Source organism: Pteropus medius, unplaced genomic scaffold, assembly GCF_902729225.1.
Source record: "Pteropus medius unplaced genomic scaffold, Ma_sr-lr_union100, whole genome shotgun sequence".
NCBI lineage: Eukaryota > Metazoa > Chordata > Mammalia > Chiroptera > Pteropodidae > Pteropus > Pteropus medius.
Window position 1 is genome coordinate 67,233,510 of NW_024349800.1, and position 19,091 is coordinate 67,252,600.

Sequence of the window (19,091 nt, forward strand, 5' to 3'; positions counted from 1 at the left end):
GTCTTCGACAGCTGCCTGCCCTTCTTAGTAGGCCAATGACCCATAAGTGTCTTTCATGGTTCCTAGGGTCTCAGTTTTCTCTCTTGCAAACTAAGAAAGCAATAGAGCTCTGCCTGCCCTGTGTGGTTACAGTGAAGCACAAGTAAGGCAAGGGGTGTATAAATTCTTTGTAAATTGGGACATATTCTTCTCCTGGCTCATTTTTCTGTGAGGGAAGAGGTGTGTATATGTATGTGAAGGAAAGTTGAGTGTAGCTGCTTGTATCAGTATTGACCTGAGTGTATACATTTGTGTCTACGCAGGGCAGGAAAGGTTTGGCTTCCTCTTGAAGGTATCAGCATCTTATCCAGTCTTCCTTTTAATCTGGACTCCCCAATAATCTGATTAAATCACTTTAAAAAATACACAACCATGCCCCCACATAAAGTCCCAGTGGATCAAAGGTTTTAAAAAAAGGTAAAAATACAAAAGAAGAAACTATAGGTAAATACTTATCTGTCTTTCTAATCATAAAAATAAAGGCAAAAATCATGAATGGAAATAATTTATAAATTTTGATTATATAAAAAGAAAACCTATGGTGTACTAAAAATAGAATCAAAAGGCAAGCAATGAACTGGCAAATACTTGCAACCTATATAATAAAACAAATGCTTATTATCTTCAATATGTAAAGAGCACTAACAAATCAGTAAGAAAAAAAATGAGCCACCCAAATAAAAAATAGACAAAGCACATGAATTGACAATTACCCAAAGATGAAAAAAAAAAACCCAAAAACAACCATAAAATAAGCATATAACAATAATCAACTAGTAATCAAAGAAATATAAATTAAAATAAGAGACCCTTTAAAAAAATCCAACTGGGTTGGCTTTAACTCAAGCGGTTACTTCATCACGGCAGACTACTAAAAAAAATCCAACTGGCAATAATGAAAAATATATAATACCTTGGATTAGCATGGGCACAGGAACAAGTACGTACTTACAATGTTGGTGGAAGCATAAATCGGTGCAAACTTTCTGAAGGGTAATTTGCAAATGTGTATGCAAACCTTAAAAATATTCTTTGTGACCTAGGAATTCCTATAGAAAATTATCCTAAGAAAATAATAAATCAAGTGCATGAGACATTTATAAAGAATGCTCAATGAAGCATTATTTATAACAGTGAAAATTTGAAAATAGATTATGTATAGGATAATGGGGGACTTGTTAAATAGATTATGTACATACAAGCATTCAAGATCATAAATAAAAAAATATTTGATGGTGTGGGAAAGTGCCTACATATATTACATGAAAAATGTAGATTATATAGCATTATGTAAAATTTTAATTTTATTAAAAAAACCCAAATCCATAATATATATACAGATCAAACACTGGAAGGCTATATACCAAAACATGGTCAATGTTTATCTTCAGAGAATGAGAGTACGAGTAATTTTTACTTTCCTTTCTATTCTTTTATATATTTACAGAATTTTCTATAATAAAATTGCATTATTTTGATAATCAGAGAATAACGACAATTTGGTAAAATTTCTAACAGGACTTAGTGCAGCTCTGGTCCACCCCTAGGGCATAACTCTCTGGGAGCCAACACCACATGCAGTTTCCCACATCTGTTCTGAGGATGCTGTACACACACTCAGACTCACACGCATTAGTCTCTAACCACACTCTCATACTCATGGTTTTGCATTGTCACATGTATAAGAGTGTGCCCTCATCCTTTGCACTCAGTCCTGGAGTTCTTTCATAAATGAATGTGTAATGCAGTTGTTTGGAACTTGGAATATATTTGTGCAAAATGGTAACATAACATGATCACACATGGTGGTTAGGTCCTGGGTCCCTCACTAAAATAATGTGGTTGAAATTCTCATCACACTAGCACACCTGGCCCCTTGTGTGACACTGTCTGATAAGTCTTCCTGCGAGAGTGGAGTCTCCTACATGCTCAGGACATGCGCAGGAAGCAGGAAGGGACCCAGTGTCTCCAGCAGCAGGAGGAGGACAGGAGTTCTGCTCTGGGACCTGGAGGGGGTTTCCCAGCCAGTTGACTCAGGGTTTCTCAAGGCTGAGTTAATGAGGAGGCTGGTCTCCCAGATACCCTTTGAAAGACTTCATTATCAGAGGAGAAATGACTGCACAAACTCAAGCTCAAGAATCATTTTGTGAAGGGAAACTTGCCCAATGTCTAAGGCTTTACAATTGCTAGGCTGCTAGCAATTTATCAAACGTGTGTTTAGTGACAATGATGTTCCAGGCACAATGTCTGGCAGCTGGGGACCTAGTGATGAAACGATGCTGCCCTTGTCTTCACAGGGCCCCAAAGACCAGTATGGGAGACAGAAAAGTGAACAGTTAATTTAATGATTTTAGTGTATGATAGAGGGTGAAGAGCACGTCATGGTAGGGATTAGCAGGGGCAGAGGCGTAGGGGTATAAAAAGGCATCATGGGTGTTCAGGATGGTGACAAACTTAGTGTAAGAAGAGCCTAGAATGTGTTTGGAGGAGGGGAAAGGGGAGAGTAGGGAGAAAGGGGGCAGAAGACATGGCTGAAAATGTTGACTGGAAAACTGGCACTATCACCCAACAATGGCAGGGTGCTTTCAACCCAATACGTGCAGACCCCAGGAGCCAGCAATTCCTCTTCTAGGTGCATACCCAATAGGGACTCATGTGCACCAGGAGACACATACAAGGATGTTCACAGCAGCACCATTTGTAATAGCTCCAAACTGAAAACTACCCAAATGCCTATCGGTGAATAGCACAATGGATAAACTGTGTTATGTGCACACAATTGAAAACTATATAGGAGTGAGAGTGAATGATCTACAAGTTATACAACAATGTGGGTGAAATTCACAAATTAAAAATAATGTTGAGTAAATGAAGCCAGATAAATGGTAGGACTCCATTTTTATCACGTATAAAAAGAGGCAACACTAATCTGAAGTCAAGATGGTAGTTACCCTGCCAGGGGGAGGGTGGTGACGGGAAGGGGCACAAGGAAGTCTTTTGGGGTATTGCAATGTCCTGTTCCCTGCTCTGAGTGCCATTTGCCTGAGTGTGCTGGGATTCATGGAGCTCTACAGTCACAATGTGTGCACTTTTCTGCATGTGAGGATGGAGAAAAGGGGATGGAGTCACTGAAAAGACATTGCTGGGCTTCCCCTCTGGTAACAGAACTCTGGCCTCACTGGCAAGGAGCTGGGCCACCTGCTGCTCTCAGGGTAATTCAGAAAGACCACAGGAAAGCAGAGAGCAGAGGAGGAGATGATGACACAATTACTGAACAATTTCAGGACAGCTTCCCTGGCTGCCAGAAGCTCATCTGCAGATGCTCGGGCTGCTGTCACATCACAAGTTGCTGGCAGAGGGAAAAGCTGGCCTCCTCCTGCTTCTTGCTCCCCAATCCTGAGCACATCTCCTAGACAGTACTCTCTCTCAGTCTTCCAGTGGGCACCCCTCAGCCTCCCCACCAGACTGGAAGCCCCCTGAGGACAGGTATCTTTGTACCTGCTCTTGTAACTACAGCAGATGTGCTCCATAGTAGTCATCCCACAGCACTTTGTGGTTGAGTGGCTGGAGATAAGAGGCAGAGGGAAGGATGCATATTATGGGGTGTGGCTGCATAGCCCACTGCACCCACCCACATCCTCTCTTCCCTTTTCATGGGGGCCCTCTGATCCCTCTCAGCATTCAGTGGAAGGGCAGGAGCTAGCCCCCTGCACTGTGCCCCAGCCTGGGGGCCACTCCTCTGCTCCAGGGTTTGGGCACACATTGCAGTCTCTCATTTCTCTCCCCTCAGCTAGGCCCAGGCCCTAGAGAGATGGACTAGAGAGATGCCCTTGTTTTCTCTCAGCTATCCCCATCTTTTCTCCTCCCTTCAGCTAGCTCCATGCTGAGGGGGCCACTCAGCACAGAACCCCAGCAGGCTTTCAAGTCCAGACTGACCACGCTGAAAGGTGATTCATTTCTGGAGGCCATGGACCAGCTAATTCCCAGGCAACAGCTCTGGGGCCTGCCAGGAGCTTCTTTGGTCAGCCAGACCAGAAGAACCAAGGCCCTGGCCTCCATTTCATGCCTGCTTGGTCTTGGCCCCTGACTCAAAGGAGCCTCCAGGGCTTGTGACAATTTTGCAGCCCATGAAACAGAGGACCGACCCAAGATAAACATTGGGTAAGGCTTCAGCCACTCTTGTGTGACCAGTGTCTATTCTTATCCATGAATCCAGGTAGAAACAAAGATAAATGCAGCCCCAAGGTTTGTCCTGGAAGCCGACTGATCTATAGGGTAGTTTTCTACTTCATCCTTCAGCCCTGGGCTTACTTACCGGCTGGCCAGACCCGGGACTGGAGCAGAAGATGGTGTACTTGCGGATCACCCCATTGGGCTTGGTGGGGGGGAGCCAAGACACAACCACACTACTTGCAGATGAAGGGACAGCTTTAATGCCAGCTGGGGGACCTGGAACTGAGCAGGGAGAAGGCCAGGTCAGTTTAGAGAAAGGAGGAGCACAGCCTTTGGGAAAGAATGACAGGGTAGGGAGAGTGAGGCAGATCAATCTGGGAGTTTCCTGGAGGAGATATCCTGAGATATGGTTTAAAGGCCAAGGTTCCAGCATGGTAAACAGGGGAGGAGAAAGACAACCATTTTGGTCTTGTAATAAAGTCTCTGAGATAGAGGCAGTGGGAGTGGCCAGCTTCAGAGTTGTTTGGCCAGAACCAAGGACTTAGGACTCACAAGAGAAAAATAGAACCCATGATGAATTCATCTTGATCCCTATGAACCTAACCTGCTCCCTCCCCAGTGCTCTACTGACTAATAGCTTGTATTTAGGTCAAAGAAATACAGTGGGCACTTTGCTCTTTTTGACTTGTGAGTTCCTTGAGGCTGAGGGCTCCAAAGATTGACAGAGTAGACTTCCTCCTGAGGGTGAAGGGCTGTAGTCAGCCAGTAGATGATTGTGTTTCCTGCCCATGAGTTGCTGACTAGGCCCTTTCTGTTTACAAGAGGGAAAGTGCTTTAAAATTGGCTGGGAAATCCATCCTAAGTGAGTCCCAATTCATATGAACTCTGACCTCCCCCTACCCCATTTCTGGGCCTGCCTGGCTTGGTCGGGACCTCAGGGCTCTCCTGGCTGGGAGACTAGAAGCTTCCTGTTTTCAGCCCACACTCTCCTTCATCTCTCCCTTGCATTGTTGTGTGCTCGTCTTCCCTCCTGGGAGCTTTAACACTCCTTCGAGGACAGTGATAGTATCATATTCAACTTATTTTACCTCTCTGAGCCTCAGTTCCCCATCTATAGGATGGACATAATGACAATCACATTAAAGGTTTATAGAGAGAATTAGTGCTAATTAAAATAAAGCACTTGGCATAGTGCCTGACACAGAAGACATTTGAAAAATCACAATGGTTATTATTTTGCATTCCTTTACCTGACTCTCAGCTTCTAGCACCTATCTCATTTTTTTAAACTTAGTGATAAACAATTCTAGGTTAAATAAAGTAACTATAGACAGCATCATCTTTCATCCAGGGGCCTGAGCCTAGAAGTCGGCAATCCTTGACTCGACTCTACCTCATTGCTGCTATAGCCCTGCCATTTCACCTCTGCCTGGTGTCTCTGCGGTAATGGAGTGCAGAGGTCTATGGATGGCCACTGGGGCAGGTATGTTAACTGCTGTGTTCAGATATTCTCTATCCTTGCATACTTTTTTCTTTATTATTTATTGAGAGAGGTATGTTGAAATCTCCCACTATGATCGTGTATTTGTCTATCCTTCTAGTTTTGTCAGTTTTTGCTTTTATATATTTTGAGATTGTTATTAAGGTTCATACAAATTTGGAACTGTTTTATTTGCCTAGTAATTGAGTCTTTTATCATAACAGAGTGTCCTTTATCTCTAATAACACTTTTTGCTTTATAGCACACTATGTCTGATATTAATATTCCAGTTTTCTCTTACACTTTTGCATGGCATGCCTTTTATCTTTTCCCGTCCTTTCATGTTGAACCTTTCTATATCTTTATGTTTTAGATGTCTCTTATAAACAGCACATATTTAGATTTTGTTTCGTTGTTAGCCAGTCTGACAGTCTTTATCTTTTAATTGGAGAATTTTGTCAATTTACCTTTAATGCAAATATTGATGTATTTGAATTCAAATATTCCATCTTCCTAAATACTTTCCATTTGTTCTACCTATTTTGTTTTTCTTTTTCTTTCCTTTTGTGCTTTCTAGAATGAGTGTTTTAAAAAATACTCTATTTCTTCTCTATTAGTTTGGTTATTACATAGTCCTTCACTACTTTTAGTGGTTACTGAACAGATTACAACGTGAATCTTTAACTTACCAAAGTCTAAGATCATTAATTGGCACTTTTCTTCTCAGACAATGCAAGAGACTTATAACTTCCAGTTATCCTCTCCCAATTTATATGCCATTGTTGTATATTGTAATTTTGCAAATATTTTAGACTGTCCCCAAGATGATGACATCATCACCATCATTTCTATGCAGTCAATATTAATTTATGTTTCCCCATACATCCACCATACAATTGCTCTTCTTTTCTTTCTGCATCATTGATCTTCCACCTGGCATTATTTTCATTCTAACTAACTAAAAAATGCCCTTTAATATTTCTCTAGGGCAGGTATGTTGGTGACAGATTCTTTTTTTTATTTGTCTGAAAATTTCTTTATTTCATATTAATCTTGAAGAATATTTTGCTTGGCATAAAGTTATAGGTTGATAACTATTTTCTTTTTCATACTTTAAATATACCATTGCATTGTTTTCCAGCTTCCATAGTTTCTGATAAGTTAGCTGACAATCTAATTGTTGCTCCTTTGAAGGTAACTGGTCTTTTTTCCTTTGATTGCTTTGAAGGTTTTTCTCTTTGTGTTTTTTCATTTAGAAGCTTTATTATGATGAGCTTAGGTGTGGATTTCTTTAAGTTATTGCCTGTAGAATTTGTAGAACTTCTTGCATTTGTAGCTTGATGTATTTCATCAGTTTTTAAAAGTTTTCAGACATTTTATTTTCTGCCCACTTTCTTTTTCCTCTTCTTTGGGATACCTTCTAGCATCTTATACATCCTTGATATTCAGAACGTGGTCCATGGATCAGCAGCAGCATCACCTGGGAGCATGTTAGAAATGCAAAATCTCAGGTTCCACCCTAGACCTACCAAAACAGAATCTGAATTTTAACAAGATCCCCAAGTGATTTCTATGCACAATAAAATTTGAAAAATCACTGCTCTATATCTTACTTGCTCTTTTATTTTCCATTCATTTGTTTTTCTGTGCTTCATTTGGATATTTCCTTCTGACTTATCTTCTAGTTCACTAGTGTTCTCTTCAGCTGTGTCTAATTTGTTTAAACTTACGTATTGAGTTTTTAATTTTAGGTATTAGTAGCTTTTGTTCCTAGATTTTTCATTTGATAGTTTCCAATTCTCTTTAAATTCCAATCTTATTAAGAATAATTATTTGAAAGTCCATATTTGATTTTGAAAAAAATCTATGTTTGGAATCCCTGTGGGTCTATTTCTTTTGTTTGTTTGTTTGTTTTGCTGGCTTTTGCTATTATTGTCCCTATTGTTTTTTATTGTATGGCAGGCACAGTACTTGCAAAATGTTTATAAAAATAATTTGAGGCCTCAGATGATGTAATCTTCCTAAAGAGAGAATTCATGTTCGCTTCTGACAGGTACCTACAATTTAGGGCACTAACAACCTGGGGTTGCTTCAGTATAACTTCCATGACTTAGATGATCTGAAGCTGAGTTGTCTACTTTTGGTCCCCTAGAGTGTTGTCCTTCATGGTCTTAACTCAAAATGAGGAGGATTCATCAGACAGACCCACACACCATGGCAGGCCCTGGCTTCCAATTCATGTCTTTCTAGTTGCTCATATTCTCAGTGACTGTCTTTAGGTTCAGCAAATGTCCCCCAGGGGAAAAGCCACTCCAAATGCCAGGCTTACCTCCTGGGCTTCCCCATTCTCTTTTGGATCCTGGCTCAGTAATTCTTCACTCTCCTGCCAGCTATCTGATGCCTTCAAGCAGGTATTTAAAAAAATATTTTGTTGAGATTTTCTAGTGTCCTCAGCAAGAAGGAGAGAGAGTTTGGGTTACCTAATCCATCATTACTTGAAGTGGAAATTTTCTGATATGCGTCTCTAAACTTGTCCCTCTTTTTCTCTTCATCCTCACTGCTGCTGCCCTAGCACACATCTTACTCTTCTCTGCCTAGATGCCCACAGGTTCTAACAGGCATTTCTGATACTAGTCCTTGTCCCTCTATCCCCCTCAGTCATCTGCACTTCTATAAAAGTTACCTTCCTAAAACACGGGTCTAGTCAAGCCTCTTCTTCAGTTAAAACTTTTTAAAGTGGTCTAAAATCCAATTCAGCTTTGTACTCTGAGGCTATGTGCCTAGATTTGGTATTCACAGGGGAGCTGAGAAATAGGCAAGAAGCTTTGTTGTTCATAAACTGAGTCCAGCCAAGTCAGCCTAAAACCAAGCTTAGACTGAGAGATGTGGATGTACATAAGAAACGAGCTTGAATTTACATGTTTGCATTTGATCTTTTAATTTGTTTTTGCTTTTATCTAAATTTTCTGATAATTTTCTTCCTCTGGAAACATGCAAAATACTGAGGGGTGGTGGTGGTAGGTGAGATGTCACAGTGTCTTCAGATTAGGATATTTGCCTAAGCTCCCATGGCAGAGCTGGAATTGGAATGTGGACCTATCTGCTTTCCAAGTCAGCTGAGAAATAACTGTAATAACTGCCACCTATAAATGGGAGAATGTGGTGAAGTTGGGGCAGCAGTAGTGGAGTAGGCATGGTTGTCTGCCTCCCTATCTGCTATTATTCTTTCTTATTCTTTGCAAACAGAGCCTCACTTCTGCTTGGGTACAGGAAAAGTCATTTCTCTACCCCTTAGAGAAAGCTGTCTGCATTGCCTACACCAAAGGATGGGGTAAGTCAGCCATGATAATTCCATCCCCCTTTCAGTGACTGGCTTAACAAGAGGCATGTTGCCCCATGGTGGCCAATGGGAAATGAGGATAAATCTGTTGAGGGGGTTTCTGGAATTGTTTCTTTCACTCCCAAGAGAGCCATGACCACAGGAAGAGACTGCTTTTCTCACTCTGAACTCTGTCTTGTCTGGTGTGATGCCTGGAGCTGTAGTCATCTTCAAATCATGAGAGGAACAGATAACATGCTGAGGGTAGCAAAGCAGAAAGATGGGGACCACTGAGTTAACCAAACCTGGAGCTACCTTACTTAAGACTTCTTGTTATGTTTAATAATAAATATGCTTATTGCTTTAATCTTTTTTTAGTTGTAATACTCACAACCCAAAACTTCCTAACTGACACAAGTTGTATGATGAATAGAACAGAAGACATAGAAGCATAAATGTCTTGATAGGGGAGTGACTGTCAGTAAGTTGCTTTAGCTCTCTAGGCCATGGTTTTCTCACTTCTAAAATGGAAATAATACCTACCTCAGGACTGTTAAGAAGGTTAAATCATGCCTATAATAGCACATCACACATGTGTCAAATTATGACCACTGTTCTGGATGAGATCTCATCTGAAAAAGGATTCTTCTGGCCTAGACCTCCCTTTGGAGACACAAATTCCCTCAGGGGCACCTAGGTTCACTGGCAGCAGTCATTTCATTGCCGGCAACTTGGTAACCTTAAAACAACTATTATTTGCTAGCATTTGATATTTTAGAAAGGGTTTTACAGTTAACGATTCTTACACTAACTTAATGAGATATCACTTGTCCCCATTTTATCATGAGAAAGTTGAGATTCAAAAAGGTTAAATGACCTGCCAACAAATAATAGGGCTGGGACATCATGTCTATGGTGTTTTCCAGTGCCCCCTCCATTCTGTGGAGCTGATGCCTTGGGGCCCCAGCCTTGCCTGTGTGTGTCCCTGTGTGTGGCTCCATAGGCAGCTCTAGGCTGGATGGTTGAAAGCTCCCTGCAGGGAGGGATGGTGCTCCCTGACCTCTGGACTCCTTACTGGGGTCTCACCTCAGTCAGTTAAACATATACAAGTGCTTATGGCTCAGGTCTTGCATCAGAATAGGATGAAGGAAGTCTGGGGGGCCCCAGTGGTTCACTTTTAGAGGCTGGGAAGGTGCCTGTGCATGTGTGGCTCTGAGCTCTGGAAGGGGCCAGGCTCTGAGCACCATCCCTGTTTGGTCTCCACATAAGAGCATGTGGCTCTGTCTGGAGCTGTCTCAGGAGGCCCTGATCAGCGGGGATTAGTGACAGAAAAAGTAGGGCAGGTGAACTGGTAAATACTTAATTGCTCAGAGCTTATGGTAGGGAGGGGCTGATCTGATGGAAAGGGCGGGGCGAGGGGGCTTGGGGAGCAGGGAGCTTTAAGCTGAGCTGGGAGCTGGTCTGGTCTCCGAGCATTAGGCTGCTGTAGGAACTTCACCACCACTCCCAATTTGAGCTGTTTCTTTTCAACTTCCCTAACTCCTTCAGCACCTTTTGCCAAATTGTATGTGTAGAACCTAGACTTTGGAAAAACTGAGGCTGAGTGGAGAGGAAACCACAATACCAACGATGGCTATTGTTTCTTAAGTGTCTATTGTGGGCCAGCCACTTTTCATATAAACCAACTCTTCTAAAAATATAGTACCTGATTCAGAACATGTAAGAATCAACCAAGTAGAGACAGCCAACAAATCTACTGTTTTCTTTTGAAAAAAAAAAAAAAAGAATCAACTAAGTGATGGGGTTGGGGTGGGGTGAGGTGTGCAGCTCTGGGCCTTGGATGGAAGTCTGTCCCTTCTCCCAATCTGTTCTCTCCTGGGTTGACTTGGCTCCCAGCCTCCCCCCATTCCCTTATTTTGTCACTGTACCCTTGAGGCTGGGCTCCTTATCCCTGATCTTCCTCCAGTTCTGTACCCATGGAGAAGGGCTTTGAGACCATAGTTCCAAATGGAGGCATATCCCATTTCCTCCCTGAGAGACCCCCAGAACACCAGAGTCTGGGGCATGGCCATTCTGGGGCCTCTATACAGTGACTGCCAAGTCCTAACTCAGGATATGTAGGGTGATGTTCCAGTTTCCCCCAACCCCAAACATCTGTACTCAGAAGGAACCAGGCTGAGCCTTGCAGGGGAGCAGATGCCACAAAATGCTTGCCCTTGGGGTGGGGGTCAGAGGAGGAGAGGCTTTATCTAGCCTCCGACCCAGTGTTGAAGGAGGAGATGGTTACGGTTGCTTCTATGTTTGCACACGAGTCCCAGAGCATTTCTCCACCACCCATGGTAAGCTTAAAGTTAAGGGACTTGCCAATAAATAATAGGGCTGGGGCATGTACTCTCCCAAAGCAGAGCCCTAGAGTCCTCAAAAGGACAGGAGAAAGAATGGTGCTTGCCCTTCTCCTTGGATGATGTGGGCAGTGGGGTGCTCAGCAACAAGGGCATGCTCAGCAACAGGCCCTGCGGAGCCCACCCCAAGGGCTGAGCCCTGGCAGCCTGGAGGAGACACTCACCATCCTCCTTGGTCTGGATGTAGAGCACGCTGCTGCGCACTCCATCCCCAGCCTGGGTATAGGCCAGCACCTGCACGCTGTAGTTGGTGAATTTCTCCATGCCTCGCAGCTCCACTCGCTCACGCGTGGTGGTGATGTTCTGCATCTCACCCCACTCTGCCGGAGACAAACAGCCTCTGAGTGCAGCCCAGGCTGGCTACACTGCAGTCCCCCTGCTTTTGCCCCTCCATCAGCCTGGGGTCCAGTCGGGCTTACTTCACTGGGCTCAGACCTTGAGTACATGTGGTGGTGACTATGAAGACCCTCCACCTCAAGGTACATGGGGGCAGATTTGCTCTCAGGCCACATCTCTCCCCAAGTGGTCCCAATAGGCACCAAGGCTCTCCCCCACTCAGTGAGGACCCATCATCCTGCCAAGAAACTTGCTATAGACTCCGAAGAAGAGCTTAGGGAGAGGGTCCCATGGGAGGGTCAGGGTATTAGACTGCTGAGCTGACAGCTCTCCCACTGGGACTACTGGGCTTATAGAAGACAGGCCCAGACACTGGTTGAGGACAGGCCTTGTAGAAGCCAAGCACCTGCACACCCATCCCAGCACCTCACCAGGGACCCAGGGCAGGCAAAGGGTCCAAGGCAGAGGACTGGGCCAGGAAAAAGCAGCAGCTTGCCAGGGTCCAGAGGGTGAGAATGCCATGCCCAGCTTGAGGGGACTCTAGGTCAGTGTGGGGGAATCTCAGAGGCCTGAGCAGTGAGACCTTCCTTTTTCAGGAGATCAGAAAGCAGGGCAGACCCATCTTTCTCTGGATTGGAGCCAGAGAAAGACCCAGGAAGAGGGCAGTGTGGCCAACAATTCAGGTGGCCTTTGGAGACTGGAGAGGCCAATGCCTTCCTCACTTGGAGGGGCTGAGCTGGGGAAACAAGTTCTGGAAAATGAGGGACCATCTGTTACCTGGCTCAGCATAGACATGTGAGGCTATTTCACAGCGTAAGAACTTGGGAGATCTTTAGATCAAATGCCTGAACTCCAGGCTCTGTGCTTTGGAGGAGACAATGAAGACAGTGGCAAGGAAAGACACTTCCTGTTGGCAGTGTGTCTGGGCAGAGCAGAATCCATGTGGGGAAGGGGAGGGCAGCTACCCTGGAGAGATGACCATGAGCTGGAGACCCAGGTCCTCCAGGACAGAAGGGAGGGACAAAGGGCTGGTGATCTGGCTCAGGTTCTGGGGAGCAAACTCATTGTAGTCCTTTGTGGCCCCCAATAGAATTTTTCCAGAGTTAGGGATGCTAGTTCTCTGGCTGGCATAACTGCAGACTTACTGGTCACTGCGAGGTCTGTGTATACCAGTGGTCAGGGCTGAGTGTGTTTGTGGGGCTATGCAAGCCTGTTTGGACCAGTGCATCCCAGAGAGAGGAAGGCACCGAAAGGGCGGGACATCGTCTTGGTTTTCCTCCTCCTGCCATTCCTGCTCCCAGTTCCACACAGGCTTCTGTCTGCCCTCCTCCAGGTGCTGTGCAGCTCCTCTGCACACACTGCCTGTCTCACTGGCTGGCAATGGGCAGCTCTCCTAGGTTCTTCCCTGCTTCCTCCTCTTGCTCCTTTAGCCCTAGATGGTGACAGCTTCCTGCTGGTGCTAGTCTCAAGTGCCTCCCTTCATATCCCTCTGAAAGCAGTGCTTCATTAAGCTCTCTTCAACTGTCCCCTTTGAGTGTGCCAACTCTTCCCTACTGGGACCCTGACTGATATGGCCATAAAGGCCAAATATCAACACATTACATTAGAAAAGCAAATATGCCCCATCACTTCTCAAGTTATTCCCAAACAGACTGCTGTCTAGGAGCAGCTGGTGTCCCTCCCTCCACCAGAGAGGTGACCCTGACCCCTGGCTCTGGCCTGGGATAATATGTGCAGAAGAGGGGGCTGCACTTCCACTTGACATCCCATGGGAAGATGCCCAGCTCTAACTAAGCATGGATGCAGACCCCCACTATACTGTACCTCTCATCCTGAGACCCAGCCATCACTCCCAGCAGACTCACCCCCATCAATGTAGAGTGACCAGAAGATGACCCGATAGCCTTTGAGGACTCCATTGAGAGTGCTGCGTGGGGGCTCCGACCAGGAGATGACGGCCACATCAGAAGTGATGGACAAGGCCCGGACATTCTCAGGGGGCTGGCTGGGCACTGCATGGGGAGAGGGGAGACCAAAGGGCCCAGTCAGGGGATTATAGCAGCATACAATGTCTCAGACCAGGCCCTACTGCCCGGCCAGAGGAACTTCAGGTTAGACAAGTGGAAGGACCTCTCGACTCAGTGATTAGAGTTTGGGCCAGGAAGTGAACCAACTCTCCTTTCCTAAAGATTTGGGTAGAGATCTTTACAGATTTGGTTCCTTGCTCTCCGGGTGGCATGTCCCTGGTTCTGGGTAAATGTTGGGGGAAGAAGGTGATGAACTCTAGGCAAGAGCCCCTGGGAATTCACCAGTGGGCACCACAGCCCAGGAAGTCCACCTCTGCTGAATGTGGCAGAGCCTGGAAGACCTCCAGGTGGCCCTGGAAGTATCTGTAATTGATGATCTTCTCTGATGGCTGTCAGCCCTTAGGAGGCACCTGACCAGGGCGTCTGAGCTGAAGCCTGGCTTGAGGGACCCTTGCGTCTTGGTACCAAGCTGAAGGGAAGGAAAAGAAAAAGAGACAATCTCAGCTAACCCCGGTGAAGAGGAAAAGAGGTTCTATAGATGCCTTTGGGACTTCAGGGACCATTACACCCTTGTCCCTGTCCCTGCGCATGAACACACCCAAATGCCTCGGGTGGGAAAACACTTTCTGAGACCAACTTAGGTGGTCCATCGTCCCTTTAACCCTCTCCCTCTGAGGGTTAAACTTTTGAGCTTAAACTAAGTTCCACTCTTGAGGTTGGCCCTGTGGAGCTCACACTTTCTGAGACGACAGAGGGTGGGGACACCAGGCCCCAGGAGTCACCTTGGCTAGGGACGACATGGGTATCACTTCCCACTGGCTTCCAGAAGTGGAGGGCAAAGGGAAAGGTGCTGTCTGCTTCGCTTTGAGTGGGAGAAAAGAGGAACAGGCTGGATGGAAGGTAATTAGATCCCGTTGCCCCACAAGAGGCAACTCTAATTTTTATGAGCATTTAAATGATAATACATCATCCTAACTATCCTCTTTGAGAATGATTATTGTTTCATATTACTTAGGTGTAAAAATATAAGCACCATGTAATTAGGGACCCAGTGTAATAAACTAATACAGATCGCCCGTTTGAACAAAATGAAGGTAATATAATTATGGAAAAGACACTATTGCTAAAGCAGGGGCCCTTGAATACCCCAGGAGGAGTGCTAATATTGCCAGGAAACGATCAGGATCTGACAGGCTAACGAGGGCCTTAATTAAGTATGAAAAACTGCTGAGCAAATGCTGCTGGAAACTTTCTTCCTCCTCTCCTCTTTTGTTTGGAAAATGACTCCACATGCTGATCTCTCCTTGTTGGAAATTCCAGGTACCCCCCGTCAACCCCCAAAGCAAGGGAGGTGATGCTCTGATGGAAGCCAAAGGTAGGCCTGGCCTGGCTGTTTCCTGGCATGGCCCTGGGTGGTCGTGAGCTTAGTGTTTGGTCAAGGCATTCTGGTGTGGCTTGGGACAGCTCTTCCCCCTGGATGTGTCTTCCCCAAGCATCCTGCATCCAGTCTCACTCTCAAGCAAGAGAGTAACCACAGGGTGAAGTAGAAAGAGTGTGGGAATCAGGGTCAGGCCTGGATTTTGATCTGAGCTTGGTTCTTTGCCGGACAGGTGATTCTGGACAGGTTACTTCACTTCAGTGAGCCTTGGCTCCTTTAATGGATAATGACCTAGCTGTTAGTGCTTTGTTCTCACAGGTTCTTCCTGCACCAGCACCAGCAGAATCATAGGGGGGATTTATTAGAAATACAAATTTTCAGTCCCCCACCTCAGAACTGCTGAAGCAGAAGCAGGAGGGCCCAGCAATGTTTGTAGCCCTCCAGGAGATTCTGATGTACACACAAGTTGGAGAAGCACTGTGGTAGGGCACCAGTTGGGATTTGTACTGCTGGTACTAAAGACAAGCTGATCTTTCTCACCGCAGCCAGGCCTTTGGCCAGCATCACAGAAGGGAGGGGCCAGTAGGGGGGATGGTGAGGATATGGCATGGGGAACGGAGTTGGGGAGCTGGTTGCAGTGTAGCTCTCCTCCAGAGCTTCTCTGTGACTCTCTGCTTCCTATGCACCTTTCCCTCTTTTTTGTGTTCTCCCTTTTCCCCAGGGGCCCAGCGCTCTGGGGCTACAGAAGTCTGCTCTTTCTCAAAGCCCAGCTTGTGCCCCAGAGCAACTAAATGTGAATCTCTGGGGATGAAGCCTGGGCATCAGTATTTTGAAAGCTCTCCAGATAATTCCAATTTGTAACCAAAGTTAAGAACCAGTGGTATGAGCTAATTTGCTCTCAAGTATTTCTGACCTGATGCGTCCTCCTTTCCAAGGCTTTCTTCATATTCAGGGGAAGAGGTAGGGCATTGCTTAGCTAAAGGAATGACTCACTAATGGTGGAATGTTGGATATTATAAGGGGCAATGGCATTATGCTCTCAGGGCAGTCAGTCCCCTCCCTCTGCTGGGGGCAGTCTCAGACTCAGCAATAGGTTTTGATCTCAGACCCTGGTTTTTGGCTAGAACATCAAGAAGGAAGCTTGAGAGAATGCTGTGCTTCTTTATTCTGCTCTTTGGTGGGGGGCTGTGGCCAGCCCGGACCCATTTCTGGAGGTCACCAAGGGTCACATCTGCTCTCCCTACCTGGCACAGGCTCAGGTACCAGCTGCTCTTCTCTGTGCTTGGAGAGCAAGCATGCTCCTGCTTCCTCCTGACCTTCTCCCCTGGGAGAAACTGAGCCCCTTAATTTACTCATCAGAGTTTGGAGTTTTCTCTAGATATCAAAGAATTAAGTTTTAAAGATCAGGCTCTAGATCCTCTGCCACAGTGATCTTGGGATTTCTTAACTCCACAGTCACATCTCAGGTCCTTAACACAGATGGTGGACTTTTACCAGCCCAGAAATACAAAGGTAACTTGGCATCTGCCCCCTTTTCATCTGGGAGGCTGTAAGGGAGGAGAAAGAGGACCCAAGGTATGGAGGGAAAAGCATGGGAAGAGAGATGGGTGAGGGCCAGAATGAGGGAGGAAGAACAGGCAGAGGGAGAAGCATGGATGTAGAGTGTACAGACAGCTGCTCAGACTGGCCAACAGGTCAACAGACTGATGAGCAGAGCATAAGCAAGTGATGGCTAGAGAGCCAGCCAAAAGGATTGAGAGGCCTGGGGTACTCAATCGACCAAGCACCTCTCTAGGAGCCAATGGGCAAGAGGAGATGGAAGGATCCAGGGAGGCCGTGTGGACCACAAGACCATAATGGGGCCAAGGAGTGAGTGGAAGGGCCCCAAGCCCTCCCTGGCAGCCCTGGATCTGCCCATGGGCAGGATCTTCACCCTCTACCCTCTGCTGGGACCCTCACCATCCTCCAGGGTGGTGGCATTAATCTCGCTGGACGAAGGCCCTGTGCCAGCCCGATTGAAGGCTTGGACCACCACCCCATATTGGGCAAACTTCTTGAGATTGTCCAGGGTGTAGACCTCACTGTCCCCAGTAGCTTTCATCTCCACAATGCTGTACTGCCCATTGCTGCCAGGACTGTTCTCTCTGTAGCCAATCTGGTAGCCCCGGATGACACCATTCTGCAGCTCCTTCTTGGGTGCCTGTGAGTACGGGATGGGGAGACAAAGACACAGTGACACTCTGAGACGATGCTCTTCAAACCAAAGTCAAATTACATCACTCCTCTGCTCCCAGCTCTTCAAAGGCTCCCATCTCACTCAGAGTGAAAGTCAAAGTCCTTAAAATGGCTGTACAACCTTATATGATCTGACCCCCATTAATCCTCTTGAACTCATCTCCTCTCTCCAGTGCTTGCTACACCCCAGCACACTGGCCTTTTTGCTATTCGCACCGCCTGGGGAACACTCTTTTCTTGGATATCACATGGCTTGCCTCATCACCTCTGTGCTGTCCTTGGTGAAATCCCCCTTCTTAATGAGGCCTTCCTTAACCTCTTATGTCAGATTGCTCCCTGCCCTTTGTCCAGTACTTTTGACATTTCTTCTGGCTTTATTTTTCCCCATAGCACTAGCATCATCTGACATTCTATATATTTTACTTATGTGGGACTATCTGTCTCCATTAGAGGATAAAGATGTCATCTGTTTTGTTTCCTGCCATCTTCTCAGTGTCTAGAATGGTGCCTGGCCTATAGTAGGCCTTCAATACATGTTTATTGGATGAATGAATAAATAGGGATACCATTTGGCATGGGCTCAGGGGCCTGGGAGAAATGGAACAGAAGACAAAAAGTAACCAGATGGAGAGAGAGGTGAGCAATTAGTTTGAATAAAAAGAAAGAATCCCAAGATACCACTTCATACCCACTAAGTCGCTATTATGAAAAAAAAAAAAAAAGGAAAATAACAAGTGGCACAAGTTGGGGAGGATGCGGAGAACTTGAAACCATTGTGCATCGCTGGTGGAAAATGGTACAGCTGTTTGGCAAACAGTTTGGCGTTTCCTCAAAATGTTAAACATAGAATCCAGCAATTCCATCCTTGTATACACCCAAAGGAATTAAAAGCAGGGACTCAAACATATATCTGTACATCCATGTTCAGAGCAGCATTATTCACAACAGCCAAAAGGCAGAAGAAACCCAGGTGTCTATCGATATGAGTGGATAAACAAAATGTGGTATATCCATACAACGGAATATTATTCAACCTTAAAAAGAAAGAAAATTCTGATATATGCTACGACATGGATCAACCTTGAAAATATTATACTAAGTGAAATAAGCTAGACACAAAGGACAAATGTTGCATACTACTACTTCTGTGGAGTACCTAGAATAGGCAAATTCATAGAGACAGAAAGTAGAATAGAGGAGCTGGTTTTGGGTTGGTGGGGAGTTATTGTTTAATGGGCACAGAGTTTCTGTTCGGGATGATGAAAAATTCTGGAAAAGGAGAGTGGCAATGGTTGCATAACATTGTGGATGTACTTTATGCCACTGAACCGTATAGATAAACATGGTTAAAATGGTAAATTTTATGTATGTAAAATGGTACATATGTTTTACAAGTTAAAAAAAAGAGTCCTTTGACTTTTGTGTGGGCCCAGCCCTCTTGGAGCATGCAGCTGGATTGCCCTGGACATCCTGGCCAAGAGCTGGGGTGTGTTGGGGGCTGATGCCTGAAGCCAGCTCCTAAATGGAGGAACAGAGATGAACAAGGACACATGGGTGGGAAGGGGGCGTTTTGGAGCTCTGGCTTGGCTGGCAGGAATGAAGGACTGATCCCAGTTAGCCAGGTGAATGGAGAAAACTCCACTGGCATCAGTCTAGGGGCTGAAAAACATTCTCACCCCAAGCTTGAACCCTGATACATTCA

At 45.5% G+C, this 19,091-nt stretch overlaps 1 protein-coding gene across 1 annotated transcript in view; it reads right to left on the reverse strand.

Annotated features, from left to right (window-relative positions):
* The window catches only part of DSCAML1 (DS cell adhesion molecule like 1), a 324,128-nt gene that overhangs the window by 15,905 nt on the left and 289,132 nt on the right, over positions 1-19,091 (reverse strand). The window contains exons 17-20 of the mRNA XM_039888022.1: positions 17,114-17,354; positions 13,615-13,761; positions 11,578-11,733; positions 4,355-4,494 (exon numbers count right to left, since the gene is read on the reverse strand). Of these exons, the coding sequence (XP_039743956.1) occupies positions 4,355-4,494; positions 11,578-11,733; positions 13,615-13,761; positions 17,114-17,354 (684 nt within the window). The remainder of the gene's footprint in view (positions 1-4,354; positions 4,495-11,577; positions 11,734-13,614; positions 13,762-17,113; positions 17,355-19,091) is intronic.